This window comes from Phacochoerus africanus, chromosome 6, assembly GCF_016906955.1.
Source record: "Phacochoerus africanus isolate WHEZ1 chromosome 6, ROS_Pafr_v1, whole genome shotgun sequence".
Classification (NCBI taxonomy): domain Eukaryota; kingdom Metazoa; phylum Chordata; class Mammalia; order Artiodactyla; family Suidae; genus Phacochoerus; species Phacochoerus africanus.
In genome coordinates, this window is record NC_062549.1 from 51,667,634 (window position 1) to 51,686,827 (window position 19,194).

Consider the following 19,194-nt stretch of genomic DNA (forward strand, 5'->3'; position numbering starts at 1 on the left):
GGAGCACAGTAGGGAAAAAAAAAAAAAACAAAGGTGAAAAATATATTTATTTTTGTGGCCGGAAAATGGCTCTGTAACTGTCAAGTGCTTGGGTACCAATAAGAAAATTTTCTTGCATGCATTGTGCATGGACCAATTGTATGCATAAGTATACTTGTTTATCTTCCCCTCTCCCTACTAGGTCACAGTGACCAAATTATCTTCATACCCAGAATCCTGCACATTTTCTGCTACATAGGAAGATTTTCCTGAAATGTTACTGAATATTTTATTAAATAAGTCCATAAAATAATGCTACTGACCAAAAGCAGAATTTATTTTAGCATTTTCTTACAAGGTTCTGGACCTAAACTTTAGACAGTTTGGATCTATGTCCATTGTTAATATTGAATTAGATCTGGTATTTTGTGTGTTTTATTAATCATATAATTGGATAGACTCTCTAAAGCTACATGGTCAATCAGTGTTAGAATTTTAAAAATGACCATACAGCCCTACTAGAACTTTCTTTTGGCCCCTGGCTAGGAATTTTCAACAAAGCTGTCAAGATACCGTCTTATGTCTTGATCTGTTACAAAATATAGTAATGAATAATTTGTTACTAAAAATAAATTACTAAAGCTCTTGAGGCATACTGCCAAGCAGATTCAAGGAAATCCCTGTAATCAAATAATTCATTCATTTTCCAATATATTTTCTTGAAGGCAGAAAAAGGTCAATTTACTGCTCACAGTGTTGAGAATCATGTATCACACATGTGCTACCTTAGGGTGCACCATGCATAAGAATGCCATCATTGGGATGCATGGCTGGGAGTGGGGGAAACAAGATGAAAACTTTGGTTCTGGTGTTTGTTTTAATTTTCACTCAACCTGATTCAGCATTAGCTTATATTAAATGCAAAGATAAGCTGGCGCTTATGATTGTTAACACTAACAGTAGTTTCCCTTTCCTTCTAGTGCTGAAAGATGGTCCTCTCTCTGAAAGCTATAGGCTCCTTCAATTCCATTTTCACTGGGGCAAGACAGATGACTATGGTTCTGAGCACTTAGTGGATGGAGCCAAATATTCTGCAGAGGTAATGTCCTTAGTAAGTGAGAGATAACTACACTGAGAGTACTCCCAGAAGCAGCTCTCTTTCAACACAAGACACCATTATAATGTTTTCAAAGGAATGAAAGGGACTTGCAAGCTCCATTAAAATCAAACACAGATACCCCATGTTTGGCAAGAGTGGGAAATTTTTCATGTGAAAGAAGCAGCTGAACTTGGAGTTGAACTCCTGAGCACCAGAATCCTCTTTTGTTTCAGAATGCCTCGAAAATGATTCCTTGATATTAGGTGAGGCTCAGTGGGAAGTGCTGCTCTCTTTTAAAGTGCTGACCCCCAAATTCTTAACCCACTGTAGTGCAGTGGGATAAGAATCTGGATGCAGTGGCCTGGGTTGCTGTAGAGATGAGAGTTCAATCCCTCAGCTTGGTGCAGTAAGTTAAAGGAATAGCATTGCTGCAGCTTCCACGTAGGTCACAGCTGGGACTAGGATTCAATCCCTGGCCCAGGACTTCCATATGTCGTAGGTATGACCATTAAAAAAAAAAAAAAGACTGCTAAGAGTGTAAATTTAACCATAGGAATGGTGACAGAGTAGCATACTGAAGGTCTGAGAGTCCCTGGCTGCAGGCTATTATCCTCTGGCCCTGTGACTTGCCCTGAAATGGAATTTTGTGATCCAAGATGTTTTGTCTGTGTATCCATGGAAAAATCAAGAACATTTGCATCAAACTGTCAACAGAGTATCTGGAAGATTGAAAAGGAAGAATTTTTGCTCTTTATAGGAATAAACATAAGTTTGTACCAATATATACAGGTTGGTTCCTTTATTTTACTCTTACAAAATGAATTTGTAATAAACACTGTTTTGCAACATACATCTTTTTCCCATTTACCAATCTATCGTGATCATTTTTCCAAGTCAGTAGTTTCAATTCTGCCTCTTCTTTTAATGTCTGTACAGTATTTCAGTGTATGCAATATGTCAGAATTTATTAACTAACCCCTACATAGGAACAATTACAATGGCTTTGGATTTATGTTCTGTTGATTTTTTGGCTTTTACCAAAAAATTCTACAATTAAAAAAATTGTACAGGAATTCCCTGGTGGCCTAGAAGTTAAGGACTCAGCATTGTCACTGCTGTGGCTCAGGTTACTGCCGTGCCTGGGGTTCAATCCCTGACCTGGGAACTTTCACATGCCCTGGGCACAGCCGAAAAAAAAAAAAAACACACACACACACACACACACATCTGTACATGTATTTTACACACTAGTGAAAGCAATTATGCATGGTAGATTTTCATAAGAGGGATTGTTAGGTTAATAGGGTACACGCATCTCTTAATGTTGATAGAGGATTTGGGAAGAATGTACAAATATAACTTACTTTACTTTGTAAAGTGAGACTAATAACTTTCAATGTTGTAGAAATCCATTAATTCTTTTTTCCTATTTCTCCTTTGTAAAATTGAAGGTGGACTAAAATCAGATGGACTGAAAACTTTAATTAATCTGAGTAGTATATTTTAGGAAGAATATTTGGTTGTATCTAAGAAATCTGAATCGGTGATTCTTGGTTCTAATTTGAGAAAAATAAAATCAATCCAGGCTAGAGATGACAGGCACTTAGACATAAAGTTCACCTATGACAGAGAGCAGGAGGGAGGAAGGAAAGGAGGGCAGGGGTGAGGGAAAGGAGGGAGAAAGAGAGAGGAAAGGAGAGGAGAGAGAAATTAGATATGTGGCATTGAGAACTGATCTACTAAATAGTGATGATACAAGTGACCAAATGATCACTTTACATTGGGTGGTCAGAAAAGGATGTTTTCAAGAGTGTCACTGAGTTCAGCTCTAATTCAAATCAAAAGCCTGCCTTTAAAAGACTATGGGGAAGGGCATTCCAGAGGAAATCAGCAACTAATGAAAATTCAAAGTTGTGAACCAAGTATAATCTTTCAGATGAGCCGAAAGATGGATGTTGATAAGTGGAGAAAAGCAAGAAATTGGAAGTTCCCACTGAGGCTCAGTGGTAACAAACCTGACTAGAATCCATGACCATGTGGGCTCAATCTTTGGCCTTGCTCAGTGGATTAAGGAGCCAGAGCATTGCTGTGAGCTGTGGTGAAGGTCACATATGCAGCTCCAATCCTGCGTTGCTGTGGCTGTGGCTGTGGTAGGAAGCTGTAGCTCTGATTCGACTGTAGCTAGGGAACTTCCATTTGCTGCAATTCTGGCCCTAAAAAGAAAAAAGGGAAAAAGAGAGAAAGAGAGAGAAGGAAAGGAGGGAAGGAAGGAAGGAAGGAAGAAAGGAAGGAAGGAAGGAAGGAAAGGAAAACTGTTTTGTATTTTTGAATGAGCAATTAGATGAATGGTGGTGCCATTTCCTAAGAAGGGACAATGAAACAAGTCTGGCAGGGAGGAAATCAATAGCTCTAATTTGGCCATATGAAATTTGAGATTCATATACAACATTCATGTGGAGAAAGCAAGAAAATCTCAAGGGAGTTCCCATTGTGTTTCAGCAGGCTAAGAACCCAATATAAGTGTCCTTGAGGATGCAGGTTTGATCCCTTGCCTCACTCAGTGGGTTAAGGATCCAGTGTTGCCATGGCTGCAGTGTAGGTCACAGATGCAGCTTGGGTCTGGTGTTGCTGTGACTGTGGCATAGGCTGGCCATTGAGCTGAGCTCCTATTAGACCCCCTAGCCTGGGAACTTCTGTATGCCGCAGGTGCAGTCATAAATAAATAAATAAGTAAAGGTAGATGAAGAATTTCTAATAGAAAGGCATAACTGAGAAAAAAATTTCAAGAAGACATATATACTTACTTGGATATACAGGTCCAGATTTTCACAGAGAGTTAAGTTAGAGATACTGGTTTGAGAGGTGCCTGGACATACTCAAGAATCTATCCTTGGCCAAGATTCCCAGTTACTTCAGGAACCTCTTCTCATATAGTTGTTGAGAAGTACCTCAAGTAAGAGAACATCATTTCAACTTCTGTCCCAAATCTAATTAGTCAGTATTCCTTATCTTCTCATACTAAAAAGAGATCTTAAAAAAAAAAGAAAAAGAAAAAGGAGTAATATTGAACAGTTATGGTATTGCAAGAAAAGTAATTTTACTTTCTGGTTCCAGGATTTTTAACTTGCCCACTCTACCCAACACACAGATAACCCTTCTTAAGTGTGAGAAAGCCCTTCCCATGCCCTGGGTTAAAGTTCACATAAGTTTTATCTGTCTAAGCCAAGATATATCTTCCTATACTAAGTTAGCATCTAACTTAAGTTTTACTCTCACAATGGTATAAATAACCAGCATTATCATTTTTAGCTTCATATAGTTCACTGGAATTCTGCGAAATACTCCAGCGCTGCTGAAGCTGCCTCACATGCTGATGGTTTAGCCATTATTGGCGTTTTGGTGAAGGTGAGTTATAGAGAGTTGGAGAACTCTGCTAAAACTATTTTTTACCAATCAGACCTCTAAATAGGATGAAATAAGCCGAAAAGATATTTGAGTCTTTTTTTTTTTAAACTTCCCCTTCTACTAATGATGGACCACAAGTGAATAAACAGTTACCTAGTATGTTGTGAGTTTGTTTTTTCTCTTTACTCTTGAAGAGAGAAATAAGTTTCAGGTAGAGATGAAATGAGAAGGTGTTGAAGGTGGGACGAATTTTTATTTTTCAGCTCTTCCAAATTTCCTTTCTTCTGAATGTCTTGCCTCATAGAATCAGGAGTTCATCAATTTAATATTTGATCAGTAAAAAAATATTGAGTGGACTTTTGTCCCATAAAGACAATTCAATTGATATTTAAAATAGTAGATTTGTTAAAATCTTCTATAGGAGAGTCTATGAATAGGGGAGTTATTAAATTGAGTATAAATGGACGAATAAATTTTGGAATTATGGTAATTCTAGTTAACATTTATTGCACATTTATAGCATGCCATTCACTATATTAATTACAATCAATAGAATAGACCAAAAGTAATTGGTTTGTTTTTGAATCACAGTTTTCTAAATTCCTGGATTTTGACTTGCATATCTTTGAACATCCTACCCATATTAAATTAAAAACAAGATTATTATTTGCAATTTTATCTGTGGTTACACTTTATAAACAATTTACAGAGCATAAGGGCTCTCAAAGATATAAACTAAGCAAAATTTCCTCTCCTAAGCAAAAATATTTTACTTCTCTTAAGTTACTCTTTTTAACTGAAAAAAAATTAACTAAACAATTTTGACTTGATAATAATTTTTATCTCATTTTTTTTAATCTCCAGGTTGGTCAGGCCAACCCAAATCTTCAGAAAGTACTTGATGCCCTAAAAGGAGTTAAATATAAGGTAAATAGACTAATTAAGTTAGTTTAACTCAGAGAACAAGATGCACAGAACTACTTAAGTCATTTAATGGCATATTTAATGTGGGAAGTAGGAAGACTGAAGCAAAAACAACCAATCCGAAAATCAAGGTACCGCTTAGATGTCCCTTGCTTTTGAGAAAGTCTCTGACTCAGGGATTTGTTTTGTTCTTTGGTTTTCGTTGTTATTGCTTATCTATTTCAGCAGGATGAAGCCTATAGAAGAATGGGTTTCATAACCGTTCATATTTGTTTTAAAAACTAGATCAAACTGAAATGTGAATTTTTTTTCCAGTTCATAGAGAAAGATAACTTTTTTTAGGAATACAAAAATCAACAAGACCAGGTTGTCAACTGTGACTACCACAAATGAACATTGCAATGACTATCCTAATCAATGTAATAAAATAAGGAAAGAAATAAGAATACATATTAAGAGAAATATTAGAGAAACAGAAAAAAACTATCATCAAGTGTAGAGGATATGATTATTGACATCTACCTGGAAAATACAGGACAGCTAAAAAACAGAATTCATATACAAGTGAAGTTGACTACATAAACTATTAGCAGACAAATATCAGTTCATATCAGTTTATTTTCTTCTTTCTTTTTTTCTTTTTTTGTCTTTTGTTTTTAGGGCTGCACCAGCAGCATATGGAGGGTCCCAGGCTAGGAATTTAATCCAAGCTGTAGTCACTGGCCTACGCCACAACCACAGCAATACCAGATCCAAGCCACATCTGTGACCTACACCATAGCTCATGACAACGCCGGATCCTTAACCCACTGAGCAAGGCCAGGGATTGAACCTGTGTCCTCATGGATACTAGTCAGATTCATTTCCGCTGAGCTGCTATGGAAACTCCCAATTTCATTTTCTATACACCAATAATAGTCAAACAGAAAAGAAAATAGGAATAAGTAGAATAAAACTAAAACATACAATATACATGTCAATAAATATTTTTGCCACTGGAACAGTATCTGGTACCTTCCCTAGACAAGCAATAAATGCTTTACACTGGAAATTAAATATCTTTTAAAGAATATAGATTATTATTAAGAAATTTTTGAATGTTTGCTTATCTTCAACCAAATGAAGAAGAATGCTCAGTCAAAATTCTGGTGTCGCATATTTTCAGCCTTCTTTTACTTTTATAATTTATGTCCTCAAATATACCAATCATGAAATACCATGTAGTGGAAAAATTAGTTAAATTCTCAGCTAAGATCTCTCTATATATGTGTGTATGTGTATCAAATAATATAAATTTTGTATCATGGTGTAATAATATATCACTTTTCTTTCAGGGCAAAAAAGCCCCATTCACAAATTTTGACCCCTCTATTCTCCTTCCTTCATCCCTGGATTACTGGACCTACTTTGGCTCTCTGACTCATCCCCCTCTTCATGAGAGTGTGAACTGGATCATCCTTAAGGAGAACATCAGTATCAGCTCAGAACAGGTAGAGTATGAAAGTGGATGAGTGAAAATTGGGAGTGCAAAGCAGAAACATCACTTCAGTTCATAGTGTTAATGAGGGAAATTATTATTTCATTTATATTTTGGAGAGTTCATTTTCCCTTCCAACTGAAAAAGATTTATTTTTGACATAAGATCTATCAAATAATCAAAAAGAAAATGTGTAATAAATAATTTTTAAATTTTATGTTAAAAAATATGAGATTTAGAACTTCTGCTATTCTTTCCACCTTAATAAGGAAAAATCCAACCTTGTTAAATATTTTCCTAAGAGTTTCAAAAACAAAGAAAAAACTGTTACAATTAAACTGTTACAGTTAAGACTTTGGGGAACTGTGACTTTCAAGTGGCATACTTCGAGAGTTGACATGGAGTTTTTTGCTCTTTTTTGAAGCTTAAGCTCTTAAATATTCAAAAAATATCTCATTAATTATTGTTTATAGTTATGATAATAACAACTACCTTTAAACAACTATGTTACTAGGTGCTTTACATATGTTTTGTCAGTCAATGTTCATAACAAATCTTTAGGAAAGGCAGTATGGCCTCTTGGTAACTAACATTTCTTGAGCATAAACCATAAGCCAAATACCATTCCAAGAACTTTATATGGATAAACCCATTTAGTCTTCACAACAACACAGTGAAATAGTACTGTATGGAAACTAAGGCAACGAGCAGGTAAGTCTCTTACCCATGATACCCAGTTGGTGAGTGAGAAAGCTGGTATTCCAATCCAGTCAATCATCAAGAACTTAAGCCAAATGTCTAAGTCAAAGAAATGTAAAGGAATTTTTGGCTTCTTCCCTTCCCATGAGTGAAACCCTTATAATCCTCAACCTGATTTTCTAAATATTGGTGCATTAATTATAGTAGGAAAAAAATGTGTTTTGTGTAACTTTAATAGCTTTTGATTATTTTATATTTCCTCCAAGCTTGCACAGTTCCGCAGTCTTCTATCAAATGCTGAAGGTGATAAGGAAGTTCCCATTAAGCACAACAACCGGCCACCCCAGCCTCTGAAGGGCAGAATAGTGAAAGCTTCCTTCTGATGGGCACAGAAAGAAATGTATCCTCCCCTGAGGAACACAAATCTGCTTCTGACATAATCCAATAAAATAAGTTTTAAGCAACAAATTTATTTCAATACTAGCAAGACAGCATACCTGCAAATGTAATCTGTAGAACTAAAAAACTTTAAATTTTGTTCTTAATATTTAACTCAAATAGTAATCTGTAAGTGTACAAAACTTGTGCTTAAATTCAAATTTATTTTGTGGAATTCTTTATAATTGCAATTAAGTGGTAATTAATTTCTTAGAGCTATGTATCTCTTCCCATGTTATTCAGTTTAATGGAACCAATAAAATAGTCGTATCCCTTTCATTTTGTCTATTATATATGTTTTTTCTTTTTATAGCCACGCCCATGGCATATGGAACTCCTGGACTAGGGGTCAAATGGGAACTGCAGCTGTAGGCCTACACCACAGCCACAGCAATGTGGCATCCAAGCAGCGTCTGTAACCTACACCACAGCTTGCAGCAACGCCAGATCTTTAACCCACTGAGTGAAGCCAAGGATTGATCCCTCAGCCTCACAGAGACAATGTTGTGTCCTTCACCTGCTGAGCCACAATAAGAACCCCTATATTCTATTTTTAAAAAGCATCAAGTTTCCACCCAATTTACATTCAAGAATCTTAAATACTTCATTTGCAATATTATCTTGTCTCATATATAATAACTAACCTAAGAGCAGCTTGAGATGAAATATTGAGAATTCATTTGCTTACTCTTGAAGACAAATACACCACTAAGATGATAATAGGATTTAATATTTTTATGGTGGCCCCAAATTACTACCATTTATATACTCTGGATAAAAATGATATATTTTATAAGAAAATGATACTTCTGGTTATTGCTTCCACTTTTCCTCTCTCCATTAGCAAGGTCAATGTTTTTGTTCCATTATTACAACTAGTTACTTTACATGGAGAACCTGTACCACAAATTTGGAAGGAAAGTCACCAGTGAATTGCTTATAAAAATGATAAAGGAATCATTTGGCTTAGAATCATACAGAAACATCATACAATCTTTTAGTCAGATGTGTACTTATCCTGAAGCCAGTTCTTTCTGAAGGCACATCTACATTCAGAATTCTTCAGATCTTGTGTCCAATGTTTAATCTTGTGCTTTACCTTATTTTCTCTTCTCTGAGAAATCATATTAGACACCAAAGCCCACATACATTCCAATGTTCTAGTCTTGTCTAATATCACAAATTCAGTCAAAACCTCTAAATAACTATAATCATAGTTAAAAAGATAAAGCATATTCTTCATTGCATGTGTGTAAAAGCTGGGTTTATTTTGTACCTAAAAATCATAGATCTTAGATGCCTTTTGAATTTTTTATTTGGGGCCCAGAATTTAAGTGAATGCTCTTTATTAAAAATGTAATGGACCTGAATAATACTTCATTTAGTTCAGCCCTCATAAGCATTCCATAAAAATAAAACAATTTCTTTGCAAAGATAATCTCACTGTGTTTATTAGTACATATTTTCCAGATATTGAGAAAGCCCAAACAGTTACACCTGTCCTATGATCTTCTTATTTCACATGAGTTACAATGATAGGGCTTTAATTAAAGTTGCTTAAGGTGGAGTTCCCATTGTGGCTCAGCAGTAATGAATCCTGCTAGTATCCATGGGGACGTGGGTTCGATTCCTGGCCTTGCTCAGTGGGTTAAGTATATGGCATTGACTTGAGCTGTGGTGTAGCTCACAGATGTGGCTTGGATCCTCTGTTGCTGTGGCTGTGGCAACAATTCAACCCCTAGCCTGGGAACTTTCATATGCCGCAAGTTCTGCCCTAAGAAGAAAAATAAAATAAAGTTGTTAAAAGTCATATGAGAGCCAAGAAAGAGGAGTGCAAGTGTAATTTAAGAAATATATTTGAAAAACACGTTCAAGACCTACAATTTTGAAAGTGTTTTCTAAGAAGTTGAGAAATTTAAAAAAAAAATTTCACAGCAAGGACCTGAAAAAAACTTGACTTGATGACCCATATATATTTTTTTAAGAGGGTTAAAATGAGTTCCAGGATTTAAATATGAATCTGTAAGTCTTATTATGGAAAGGGCAAAGAAGTGACAGAAGATATATGATAATCATCAAACTTTATCCTTAAGCTAAATCTCAACTCAGATGCAGGGTTCGCCTTACTGTTCCCGCCAAAATTTTACATATTTGGCAGAACTCAAGAGATGCATTATGGGAACTTTCCACATTTCTCTGAAGTAGCCAATAAAAGGAGCTGTTGAGAGGAAGTATGTGGACAAGGCATTGAATCATCTGAGAATCAACTCATATGTTTCTTTGACTCATCCTCCTGTGTGCCCTCTTCGCTTGCCAACTTAAGTAGAGAATTTGAACATCCTGCAATCAGGGATTCTCTGTCTTTTCCTTGACATTTGGCAGCTTACTTTTATGCCAAATCTATTGGGCTTCTAATCATCCAGAATGACAATGTCAGTTGATGGGGCTCAGCCGTGGGCTGAAAGGTAGAAGTATGCTGCTCCTCACTGCTGTTTTCTGTCTTATCTACCCCCACCCTTCATAAATACCATACTGAACATTAATGAAACCCTTTAGCTGATTTGTGAGTCCAGGTGGCTAAAGATATTTTCTAAATTACCCATTTCGGTAGGCTTCCGAAAAATAACTCTAAAAACATTAAATTCATCAGAGAGAATTCAGGCAAAGAGAACTAAGGGTGAGAGAGACTTTTTAATTTATTTCCTGACAGGACTTCGATAGAGAAAAGTTTCATTTATTACAAATCTGGTTACTCTATATCAATGTTTCTTCAACATTTTGTGGTCACAGATTCCTATGGATATGTGATTAAAGTTATGAAATTTTTGGAGTTCCCATTGTAGAACTCATTGTAGCTCAGTGGGTTAAGAACCTGACCAGTATCCATGAGGAAGCAGGTTCAATCCCTGGCCTTGCTCGGTGGGTTAAAAATCCAGCGTGCCACAAGTTGCGGTGTAGGTCACAAATGAGGCTTGGATCCGTTGTTGCTGAGGTTGTGGTCTAGGCAGGCAGTTGCAGCTCCTATTCAACGCTTAGCCTGGGAAACTCCATATGCCATGGGTGCAGCCCTAAAGAGGCACATACACACACACACACAAAAAAAAGCTTTGAAACTTCTCCCTATATCCCCCTAAAACATAAATAATTAGATGTAGCAAAAAAATTTGCCCTGAGTTTTAGAATGCTTGGGAACTCATTCCTTTCCTTCCTGCCTCATAACAAAGTCAATCCTGGACCCCAGGAAAGATCCTGACTCTAAACAATAAAAAACTGAACTATAATTGACTACAGGTCTCTCCTGATATTGCCTCTCAATTTAACATTTATTTCTGCTTTTCTACCTCATTTTTATAGCAGGCCCCTAGAGATGGGATGATAGTATATCCCTAGTATAGTTCGAGAATTATCTTTTTGTTGTTTTTCTATTTCCAAACGTTATTTTGAGTTGGTCTGAGGTCCCTTTGTAAAAGATATATGAAAGGACTAAAAAAGAAAGGTAATCCAAACCTTAATGAATTGACTCATTTATTAGTGGGCAGACTAACAAAGAGTTACAAATGAGAGTAAAAAAGTGCTTAAAAGGAAAAAAATCAATTGACAAAACTATCATCAGACTAATAATGGGCCAAAATCATTCTGAAAGTCATCAATACTCTTTGTAGCTAAGGCCATGAAAGCATAAGGAAATACTTTCTGCACATTAGCTTCACTTGAGGGCAGGGGTTGTTTTTTGGCCACACCCATGGCATAAGGAAGTTCCTGGGCCAGGGACTGAATCTGAGCCACAGCTGCAACCTATGCCACAGCTGTGGCAATATCTGATCCTTGAACCTACTGTGCCAGGTGGGGAATCAAACCTGTACCTCCCCAGCAACTCAAGCCACTGCAGTTGCATTCTTCACTTACTGCACCACAATGGGAACTCCAGCTTCATGGTTATCTATAAATACAAAACACTTATTTATTCACTGTTCTCTATGAGGTGCTGCACTAGAATTTCCTTATTATCCTTATTAGATTTGGCTTTTATTTTTCTTTTTAGGGCCGAATATGGAAGCTCCCTACTAAGGGTCAAATCAGAGCTGCAACTGCTGGCCTACACCACAGCCATAGCAATGCCAAATCTGAACCTCAGCTGCAACCTTTGCTATGGCTTGTGGCAACACCAGATCCTTAACCCATAGAGTGACACCAGGGATCAAACCCACATCCTCATGGAAATTAGTTGGGTTCTTAACCCACTGAGCCACACAATGGAAACTCCAGATTTAGCTATTTTATTTTTTTTTTAATTTTAAATCTCACTAGATAGACAAAGAGACAGATAGACAGGCAGCCAAACAAGCATAGACATAAATAAATAAATAAATAAGTGCTTTTATTCTAAGACTGCTCTACTTTGACAAACTGGAAGTATAGATGTGCATATTTAACATACTGTAAGAAGATAGTTGATTTTATGTTCATAGGTTTATATGGACCCATTTCTAAAGTGAAGGAAAAATTCATAACATAAAAAAATCTTAAAAGAAATATAAAATACTTGAAAGAAGTTAGGAAAAATGGCCTCAAACATTCCTGCTTACAAATCTTGCTTTCAACAGAGAACTAACTCATAGGAGTAACCTAGAGTCTTAAAAATATGTGCATACCCCCATCCTATATGTTTACAAGTATTTTTAGTATCTTTATCCTAAAAGTAAACTGATGGCCAAAAGGTGATGTTTGCAGGCATTAGAATGCTCAGAGCACAAGTGTATTTACTAAAGTTTTCTCAGAATGTCATCTGGGCTAATCCCCTTATTACATGGAGGTAGAAATAGCAATTATGTCAGAGAGGAATAGAGTTTAAGTGGCCTTATTTTTTTCTCTCAAAGACTTGAGAATACAACTTCCCCAAATCATTAACAAGCAGTTTAATACACTTTAGAAACAGACACATGACAAGCTATTTGGATATATTATTTTATTTTATATTATTAGATCACCTAAACTGCTAGCAAAAACAAACATGTATATCATGCAAGAATAATGTTTAGTTAACTTATAAAAAAAATAGACCCTTATCTCACTAATACTTTAAGATAAATCCAAGATGGGTTAAAATTTTCAATTAAATCATTAATGTACCATGAAAATAAGGAAATATTTAAATGTATGGTTAGAGAAGAATTTTTCTCAAAATACCAAAGGCATATACCAAGAAATCACAGAATAATCGATTGAAATTTGGAACATGTATACATGTAGATCAAGTAATGATTATAAAATAAATTTAATGGAGTTCCCGTCATGGCTCAGTGGTTAATGAATCTGACTAGGAACGATGAGGTTGCGAGTTGGATCCCTGGCCTTGCTCATTGTGTTAAGGATCCAGCTTTGTTGTGAGCTGTGGTGTAAGTTGCAGACATGGCTCGGATCCCGCGTTGCTGTAGCTCTGGCGTAGGCCAGCGGCTACAGCTATGACTGACCCCTAGCCTGGGAACCTCCGTATGCCATGAGTGCAGCCCTATAAAGCAAAAATAAATAAATAAATAAATAAAATAAATTTAATGAAAAGGAAAGTGACAACTGGTAGACAGTCAATAAAAATGACAACCACAAGAACAATGTCCTTGCCATAGAAAAAACTTTCACTAGTTATTAACGTAAAATTAATTTCCCAAGAGAAAATAGCAAGAAGATATAAAGATAATTCTGCAAAGAAGAAAGAGAAATGATCAATAAATATATAAAAAAGTGCTCAAAATGCTCAATCTTAATAATCAAAGCATAGCTCTAAACAATGTTCTCTGATTCTGTACATATTAAATCAGTAAATATTTTTCAAATAATACACAATATTGTCAGTGATGTAAAGAAATATGTTTCCAGTGTAAATAAGGTTTTAAATGGCCCATAAGTTCAGAAATTATTGGATATAATATTATATCTGCTATTTTAGCTGTTATTAAGATTCTGGGGCATTCTAACATTGATTCTCTAGAAACTAAAGAAAACCATCTTGCTGATATTTCCAAAAGCAATGCCACCCTTAAAGGGATCAACAGCAGCCAAACCTCTGACATGGTCCAAAGGGATATTTACCCAAATAATGACTTCAAAAAACTGACTAGAGAAGCCCAATAATTTGCTTCTCGGGGCAGGGTGGGGGGAGGAAATTCAACAGTTGTTGGTTTGATTTAAAAAAATTAAAAAATTTTAAAAAAGAGAGAGAGCGGGCTTTGGTTTGAACCAAATTACAACCCGACCCTACTGGAAATTCTAAAATTCGGAGTTCCTATGTGGCTCAGTGAGTTAAGAATTTGACATAGTGTCCATGAGGATGCAGGTTGGATCCCTGGCCTCACTCAGTGAGTTAAGTATCTGGTGTTGCTATAGTTGTGGCATAGATTGCAAATGAGCTGGTAGTGCCATGGCTTTGGTGTAGGCCTGCAACTGCAGCTACAATTCAACCATTAGCCCTGGAGTTTCCGTATGCTTCAGGTGTGGCCATAAAAAGAATAAATAAATAAATAAATAATTCTCACTCTTTACCACTGTACATCATTAAACTATTGTTCTACTGGCAAAGTGATAGCCTTCATGAATCAACGATTGTGGGAAAATATTAACAAGACCACAAAAAATGCCTACCTCACTTGTCCCATTTGTCCAAAGTTCAACCCAGGAAGCCTATTTGTACTCCTCCCAGATATTTTTAAATGATTAATGAACAATTTGAGGTCCGACAAATGGATTTCATACAACTTCTCTCTAATGGATATATTTTAGTCATGGTGTGTATGTTGTCACACTGGCCTGAAGCCTTCCTTTGCAGACAGGCTATTGCCTTGTGTGTGACAAAAGTCCTTTTGGAAAAGATTATCCCTACCTGGGGAACAACTCTGAAATTCCACAATTTTACTGGTCAGGTTCCTTAACAGGTATGCATTATTTGGCCAGTTTTACAACATTTTCACTGTGCTTACCACCAGGATTAACTCTGGTTTAGTATAATACACTAACAGCATTACTAAGACACAATTGGCAAAATCTATAGAGGCTTTCCAAATACCTCAGCCCAAAGCATTGTCATTCATCTCTATAAGTCTCAGATCCACGCCTTTTTGGAACTCATAAATTCTTAACATTTGAGATAGTAACAGGAGGCCCAGTGCACTTCAATCTTGTCTTCTTTGACCCACAACCCATAAAAAAAGAGAGATTCTAATTATTGTAGAGGCCCAGTTGCATCTATGGAAACTAACGCAGTTTTGGTGAGCCATTGTTTAACAGTAGGCTCCTGGGAGACAAAGATCTTAAGCACCACACCACAGAATTTGAAGATTTTTTTCTATCAGAAAAGGCACCTCCAGAATTCTCTTCAGCCTCACTGGAGATGCCCTATCAGACACTGCTAACTAACTCTTGTGCCACAAAAATTCCAAGGAATATATATTTTGATTCATGGGACACATCTAAAGAAAGAACTGAACTCTGACTGGACCTGTACATGATCTGATAAGCTGAGAGTAAACATTATCCAGAATTGAAGCAGATGACATCTGATGGCATGGCTTTCCCAAGATATCCAGATCAGGCCTGTTAGAAGTTTGTCACCAAGACTTTGATAATGGCATAATGCTTTAGATGATCTCCAATTAGACACTGATCTTTGGTTTTGAAAACATGTGGATTTTAGATTAAAAGAGCCTGAGTTCTTCTTCCTACCCCTGCTTATTATTCAAATGTGACCTCAATAGTTTTCCAATCTGTACACTTTCCCTCTATAAGACACTGAGACCCTATATGCAGGAAAATTTCTTTCTGCTATTAGGGAAAAAAAGTCACTGAAACCAATAATCCCAAATTTTGATCAATGATTCATTCAGAGAAAGACCTTCATCAAAGGGGGAAATGTCAAAAAATTTATAAGCAGAACTTTGGAGTCCCTGGCTCAGTGGCTCAGTGGTTAATGAACCTGACTAGTATCCATGAGGATGTGGGTGTGATCCCTGGCCTCAGTGGGTTAAGGATCCAGCATTGCCATGAGCTGTGGTATAGGTCACAGACATGGCTCAGATCCCAAGTTGCTGTGGCTGTGGCGTAGGCCAGCAGCTATAGCTCCTATTTGACCCCCAGCCTGGGAAACTCCATATGAATTGAGTGCAGCCCTAAAAAGACAAAAAAATAAATAAATAAACAGAACTTCAATCAAAAAGAGTCAGGAGACCAGAAGGGGGAGTCCAGCAAGACGAAACATCCTTTTTATTTCTTGTCAAAAACACGGCCAATGAAAAGCCATGTACTTTTTGTTTCCTATAGTCTTCCCAACTTTCTTGTCCTCTCTATAAAGGAGTTTGCCTTCCATTGCCATGTGGGAACTTGTACATGGGTCACCATGTTTGCAGATCCTGAATAGTCTGCTGATCCCAAATAAGCCCCCCCCCCTTTTCTTCTGGAGAAATAACTGGCATTCTGTTTGTTTTAGAACATAAACACTGTCATAAAAAAGTGCTATCAAATTAAACTCAACTCCCTATTTAGTTGCTATTTTCTGCTTTTTTCTTTACATAAATAATGATACCTGCCAGATGAAGAAACAGATCCTTTTCTAGTCTCAGTTCCGGATTCCTAGAAAAAGGATCTTAATTGACCCAATTTGGATGGAGATCAGCCTTGATCCTATCAACTCTGCTGGGCACTGGGTGGGGATCCCATTGAATTCACTGGCTTCCAGGAACAGATAGGCTCTGGAAGCAGAGGCAGTTTAGAGGCAAACTAAATGGGAATCCCAAAATGGGTTACACTAACTTGAAGGTAAGAGGAATAATGAAAAGTTCAGACTAGTAGTAAAGTTAGGTGAATCCAGGTAAAGTTTAAATTGGCCTTATTTGAGAAAGGTATCTCCAAATCTGAAATTGAATGTTCCCTAAATAAATGCAATGACAAAAGCCTAACATGTCAATTCAGCATCAAAAGCAGCAATTTCCTTCCACACAGCAAACGAATTGAATAACAGGTCAAGAAATTATTTTTATTTTCTAGATGCTACAGCTAATCATTAAGCCAAGTCCAGGAAAAAGTAAGTTGGTATTATCTTCAGAAAAATTACAAGAAAAGGAATGCTTTTTTTTCCAATTTTATAAAGGAAAAAAATGGCTAAAATGGTTTGGGTTTTGAAATATTTCTCCAGATATCTTTTCTCTCTTTAGCTTTCACTGAGTCTTAGCCATCTAAGAAAATGGTAAATGTCACCAAGGAGCTCAATTTCTTTTCCTTTACTTATTCTTTAAGCTGGAGGACTTTCTGGGCTCCTAATTTTGATAGAACCAACAAACGCTCCTTTTTAATCCAAGTAGCGTTTTCTTTCTCTGTCACTCTAATATTCTCATTCTACAAATTTGAAATGATTCAATATCTTTCTCAAATATTCTCCCAAGTGATTATGATGATCTGCTGTGGTCATATGTATATATGATTTGTGGCTCCCCACTGTCTTCCAAAGTAAGTACAAGTTCCCTAGAATTCATAATATGTTCTCTGCATTTTCCTTATAAGACTTACCTCCCACTTGTTTGCCATCTCCACATTATGATTCAGCCCACTAAACCCACTTGACATTCTCTAGACACATCTTGCTTCCCTGCCTCTTCTCATGCTCTTCTCTTTTCCAAAGGTTTATTACTTCTACTGTTATGATCCTATGCATATTTCAGATTTATTTCCATTGTTACCCCCCTAGAAAGCCTCCTGAGTTGTCATGGCTGGGTACAGGTCTTTCCTAGCATAAAATTCCACAGAGAAAATTATATGATCTTTTCTTTCTTGTCTTGTTTCATAACTCCTAAACACTTCATTGATCTCTTAGACCCTAAATATCACTAAAAGAACAAGTGTGAGAAAAAAAAAACAGGAAGGCAGTGATTTATCTTATCATTTGTCTTTGTGTCTCCTAAAGAACTCACAAAGTTAGAGCATATGAGTATTTCACGTATTTGACTTCAACAGAGATGTAGTTATTCCAGCTATAAAAAAAGAAATACATCATCTATGAAAATTAAACACAACCAGTTTGACAGTGGTTTCTGATTTCTAAGCAGGAAAAATCTCAAACAGTGAACTATTAACATGGATATTTCAAAAACAGAATTAGAATTCTAATCTTCCTTCTTCTTTAAAACACTTATGAAGTAGAAAAATGCTACACTAATCTTGTGGGGAATAAAAAAAAATGAATAAAAAGCAGATCCTACTAATAAGCATCCTACAAAGTCTAATTTTGTGTCTCTTTATTTCTCTAGCCATTTTCTTAGTGTTTACACCCTGGAGAGCATTATGCTATTGCAGGGTATAGAGAAATAAATAAAATCAGACCCTGTCACAGAGGAGCTTACAATCTATTGAGGGAAGCATCCATGTAAATAATTGTAAATCAAAGTAGAAGTAAATATATAGTATAATATACATGCAAAAATGCCATGAGAAAGTAGAGGAAAAATGATTTAGTTTTAACTTCCTATTACTATTCATCTGGCAAGGTTTTTCTACCATTATATGAGGTGCAAATTTGACCATCTTTCAGAGAGAAATCAACCTACCTCAAGAAGTTGGACACAATAGAGGGGTTTGAATCTGCTGTCTTATCTCCTGGAATGAGGAATGTGCTAGGAGAATGGACTTAACTCAGTGAATTAAAGAAAGGCCATCTTGTCATGCAAAATGAAATACAAGTTCATAAAAGGTAAGACAATAGACAAACAAGTAGTAGACCTGTCCTAAGAGACCAAACAGTTAATGGCATGCCCTGGAGAAAAATAAGACTGGTGGAATTATCAGAATGTTGTCACAAAATCAAGAGCCTTAGTCGGAAAGCTAAGGTTAAGGACCCAGACTTCAACTCCTGGGTGAAATAAAAACTTGATTAAGGCAGTTATTGTCCATATTTTAGGAGAATTGGGTTGTCATTGCCTAGACTTTGCTATACAGAGCCTGAGCAGAAGTATCAGTTATCAAAGCTGGAGCAACAAGATCAGTAGCTGGGTTGGCAGCTGTTGAGTCCCAGGCTGACTCTATTGCTTGTATCCTTCCATTTAAGGTTAGGATAGGCTTTAGAGGCCAGCAGAACTGAACTTGCATCAAGTGGTCCAGCAGCCTCAGCTTGTTCTTATGAACAAGAAGGAATTTTTTG

At 36.4% G+C, this 19,194-nt stretch overlaps 1 protein-coding gene across 2 annotated transcripts in view; it reads left to right on the plus strand.

The window, feature by feature from the left end:
* Positions 1–8,300, plus strand: part of CA1 (carbonic anhydrase 1) — a 51,112-nt gene extending 42,812 nt beyond the window's left edge. For both annotated transcript variants that reach the window (XM_047782947.1, XM_047782948.1), the window contains 5 exons: positions 960–1,078; positions 4,388–4,483; positions 5,348–5,410; positions 6,742–6,897; positions 7,850–8,300. In XM_047782947.1, the coding sequence (XP_047638903.1) occupies positions 960–1,078; positions 4,388–4,483; positions 5,348–5,410; positions 6,742–6,897; positions 7,850–7,966 (551 nt within the window). In that variant the 3' untranslated portion in view covers positions 7,967–8,300. The remainder of the gene's footprint in view (positions 1–959; positions 1,079–4,387; positions 4,484–5,347; positions 5,411–6,741; positions 6,898–7,849) is intronic.
* Positions 8,301–19,194: the final 10,894 nt, after the last annotated feature.